Here is a 4,467-nt window from a genome sequence, read left to right on the forward strand (position 1 = left end):
GATGTGTATGAGTGTTTGCCTGCATGTCTGTATATGCACCACGTGTATGTCTGGTACTGATGGAGGCCAGAACTGGAGTGACAGACCACTGTGAGCTGCCATGCTGGTACTGGGAAATGGATCCTCTGCAGGAGTACCAAATGCTCTCGCCACGGAGCCATCTCTCTAGCCCCAGTAAGAATTTTTTAAAGTTAAAAAATATAACCCGGCCGGGCGGTGGTGGCGCACACCTGTAATCCCAGCACTCGGGAGGCAGAGCCAGGCGGATCTCTGTGAGTTCGAGGCCAGCCTGGTCTACCAAGTGAGTTCCAGGAAAGGCACAAAGCTACACAGAGAAACCCTGTCTCGAAAAACCAATATATATATATCCCATGAAGGAGATGAGAGGATTTTTCTCCGAAGGGAAGAGATGTCTCATGTAACCACTAGGCAAAAAGGAGCTCACATTCCAGGTGTCGTTTCAAGCATCTTCCATTAGTACATTTTTGGTTACTCAGGGTCCTACGTTCTCTTATGTTAATGGCGGTCTCTTGGCCAGGACAAGAAAAATGAATACAAAGCCAGGGAACGGAGACATTTCTTCCATTTCTGAGCGAAAAAGAGGCTGTTTTGTTCAACTTCCTGCAAGCCGGAAGTCCCAGCAAGCCTGGAACACCCCACACCTAATCTCAGCGATCTGGCGAAGATTAGCGGAGGCAGGAGGGCAGCCCCAGGGCTGCGCGAGAGGGGCGGGGCGGGGCGGGGCGGGGCGTGGTTTGGTGGGGAGGAGGCGGGGCGGGGGCGGGGCGACGGCCGTTGCTGCGCGCCCGGCCCTGCGGCGGAGTCCAGGGATGAAGCATCTGTCCTGTTCATGTCTGTTGTGGCTCGGACTCCTAAAGGCTACTTTCTCCCAGGGGCAAGAGGACAGCAAACTCAGGAAGCTGTGCGGCAGCGACCTGATGACAGAAATTATGAAACTCTGTGGCCGATCTTCTCAGCGCCAGATGGAGTTGAACGTGAAAACTGCTTTGACACAGCCCTCACACAAGGTCAGCCTTGACCAAATCCCTTCTTTGTCCCGGGGAAGATTCACAAACCCAACCCCTGCATCTGCCTCTACAAAAACTTGGGAACCCCAGCCACTGCCGGACCATCAGTTTGAAAAGGCCAACTTGCTTGCTGAGAAATCAAGGGAGTTTTCAGCCCTCGATGTCAATCCCTATGTTGAGAATGTAAAACTTCAGAAGAAAAGCACAAACGAAATCAACACCTTCAGCAGTTTATTTTGGGGGAAACATGCCCAAAGGAAACACAAAGGTTTCTCAGATAAATGCTGTCTTATGGGATGCACAAACGAAGAGCTGGCCTTTGCGTGTCTCCCGTATGCTGATTTTTAAAAGGTAACGATAAAACAAATGTCACTGGTGACTGATATGTACAAACCATCATAGAAACTATGCTAGCTTAATAAATACTTACTCTATCTAAATCACCACTTGTTTATTCTTGGGGTTATGCTAGTAGGTTACGCTGGATTGTGAACTGCATTGGAGAACATTCATGAACGTTGACAGTGCCTTATGGTGGTGACAGGCATCTTAGTGACTCCTTTCTTTCATATATATTTTATAGACAATGTTAGTATAAGTGCCACAATCCAAGTAGACATTTGGAAATTACCTATTTGGGTTTTATCATTATGATTGAAAATTCTTAAACTGCATTTAAATAGAATATGGAATGTTATACATTCTTTCTATATAATATACAGATCCGTGTCCATTTAAAAAAGAAAGAAGTGGGAGGCAGAGGCAGGAGGATCTCTGTGAGTTTGAGGCCAGCCTGGGCTACAGAGTGAGTTCCAGGAAGGCGCAAAGCTACACAGAAAAACCCTGTCTCGAAAAACCAAAGAAGAAGAAGGAGGAGGAGGAGGAGGAGGAGGAGGAGGAGGAGGAGGAGGAGGAGGAGGAGAAGGAGAAGAAGAAGAAGAAGAAGAAGAAGAAGAAGAAGAAGAAGAAGAAGAAGAAGAAGCATCCAGATTATCTGCCCACCTAAAACAAAAATCTTACCACAATAAGATCTGGGCCCATTAAATTGTACCTTTAGAAAACAGACTTCTCCTCTCTCCTTTCCCTCTTGACCATGTGTGTTTCCCACAGACCTGTTCACGTCTGTCTCCTTCTCTCCTATCTTAATAAAAACTCTTCTGTGGAAAAAAAGAAAAGAAAAGAAAAAGAAAACAGACTTCTCTTCAAATGCAATATTACATAAACCTAGCCTACACCATCCTCTCTCAGAACCTTTCTCTGCCAGCCAAGTTACTAAGAAACAGAGTTGAGCCCAGATTAGATCTCATTGTGGCTTGCATCTGAAATGTTGCCTACAGACGTGTTTTTCAATGCTTGTTCCCCAGCTGGTGGCTTTGGTGCCTCTGGGAGGTGGTGTCCAGTTGGTAGCAGTAAGAGTGGACCTGCTTCACATAGGGTGGGCCTTTGAAAGTGAAGCTCAGAGTCCAGGCTTGAATTGTTTTCTCCTTCCTGGTCCGCCATGCTGTGGACACACCGCTGTGAGCATCTTCTCTTACTGGCAGAGCCTCTCACGAGCTATGAATGAGGACTCTAAAGTTCTCTAGTGTCGGTTTTGTTTGAAACAGGTCTCATATAACCCAAATAACTATGTAGCTGGGGATGACCTAAACTGACCCCCCCCCAGCCTCCATCTTTCTGGTGCTGGAGTTATAGGCATGTGCCACCATACCCCACCTAATTTCTCACCATCCAAATTTAAATCAAGACACCTTCTGCTTTCCCCTCTTTGTGATTACTGCCGTCCTTGCAGATGAGATGTTACCTCTGAGATTCTGATTTCCCCTTCTCCAGTGACTAATGATACTAAACATCTTCTCATGTACTTCTTGACCATCTGTATATCTTGGAGAAATGTTCCTTGCCCATTCTTAAACTGAAGGGTTTTATATTCAATTCTTTACTTATATGTATTTGCAGGTGCCTGTTGCTTGAAATCTCATATGGCATATGCTGAGAGATCAGAGAGACAAAGGAACAAGCCACTGCCATGTCTCACCTTGACAATTCAACTAATCCTCTACATGCAGATATCCAATTTGACCAGCACCATTTCTTGAAAATATTGTATTTTTCCAGTGTATATCTCTGGCTTCTTTGTCAAAAATCAGGTGCCTATAGGTGTGCAGATTTATTTCTGGATCTTCAACTTCATTAATCCACATGTCTGTTTTGGTGCCAATACCATGCTGTTTTTATTACTATAACTTTGTACTACAATTTGAGATCAGGATGAGTGATGTACAAACTCCAGCAGTTTTTTTGTTTTGTTTTGTTTTGTTTTTTATCATTCATGAGTGTTTTAGCTATCCTGGGTTTTATGTGTTTCCATATAAAGCTGAAAATTGTCCTTTCTAGATCTATGAAGAATTGAGTTGTAATTTATATGGGGATTGCATTAAATCCATATGTTGTTTTGGGTAGGATGGCCATTTTTACTATATTAACCCTACCGATCCATGAGCATGGGAGATCTTCCATTTTCTGATATCTTCTTCCATTTTTTTTCTTTATTGTCTTAAAGTGTTTATTATACAAGTTTTTCACTTGCTTACCCCAAGACATTTTATATTACTTTAGGTTATTGTGAAAAATGCTGTTTCTCTGATTTCTTTCTCAGTATGTTTGTCATTAGTATATAGGAGGGTTACTGATTTTTGTGAGTTAATTTTGTAATCTGTTACTTTGGTGAAAGTGTTTATCAGCTGTAGAAGTTCCCTGGTGGATTTTTAGGATCACTTATGTATACTATCATATTATCTACAAATAATGATACTTTGACTTCTTCCTTTCCAATTGTATCCCCCAATCTCCTTCAGATGTCTTGTTGCTCTAACTCAGACTTCAAGTGCCATATTGAGTAGGTATGGTGAGAGTGGATAGCCTGGGTGTGGAATATTCCTTAACATTTAATATATGTTGCTGTGATTGGTTTAGTAAAGAAGCTGGCTGGCCAATAGCTGAACAGAATAAGGTTAGGCGGGAAAACCAGCCTAGGAGAATGCTGGGAGGAGAATCTCTGGAGTTGCCAGGAGAGGGAGCAAGACATACTGAAGGGCAGGCAAAGCCACGGGCCACGTGGCAGTATATAGATAGATTAAAGCAATATATAGATAGCCAAGCATTTACAATTAATATTAGGACTCTGAGTGGTTAATTGGGAACTGGCAGGTGGATCAAGAAATGTTGGCTTACAAGTGGTGCTCAAACGTTAGGCAACAGTTTCCACATAAAACCTGAGAAAGCTTTTAAAAAGGTTCTAGATGCACAGACGCAGAGACAAATGCAGGTTCCTTGTCTCACAGTCTCATGCCAGCCACAGTGTAAAGATGCATCTCAGCTGCCTGTGAGATGGAGTCAGCCACCAACTGCCATGAGGTAAGCAGCAGGGCAGGTTCCCACA

At 43.7% G+C, this 4,467-nt stretch overlaps 1 protein-coding gene across 1 annotated transcript; it reads left to right on the forward strand.

Annotated features, from left to right (window-relative positions):
* Positions 1-830: 830 nt before the first annotated feature.
* LOC118594556 (insulin-like peptide INSL6) lies at positions 831-1,376 on the forward strand. The gene has a single exon (XM_036204496.1). The coding sequence runs from the start codon at positions 831-833 to the stop codon at positions 1,374-1,376; it is 546 nt and encodes a 181-aa protein (XP_036060389.1).
* Positions 1,377-4,467: the final 3,091 nt, after the last annotated feature.

This window comes from Onychomys torridus, chromosome 13 (genome assembly GCF_903995425.1).
Source record: "Onychomys torridus chromosome 13, mOncTor1.1, whole genome shotgun sequence".
NCBI lineage: Eukaryota > Metazoa > Chordata > Mammalia > Rodentia > Cricetidae > Onychomys > Onychomys torridus.

What these genes read in the sequence shown, in the direction of transcription:
- LOC118594556 (XM_036204496.1), top strand. Translation starts at nt 831, where the DNA reads ATGAAGCATCTGTCCTGTTCATGTCTGTTGTGGCTCGGACTCCTAAAG.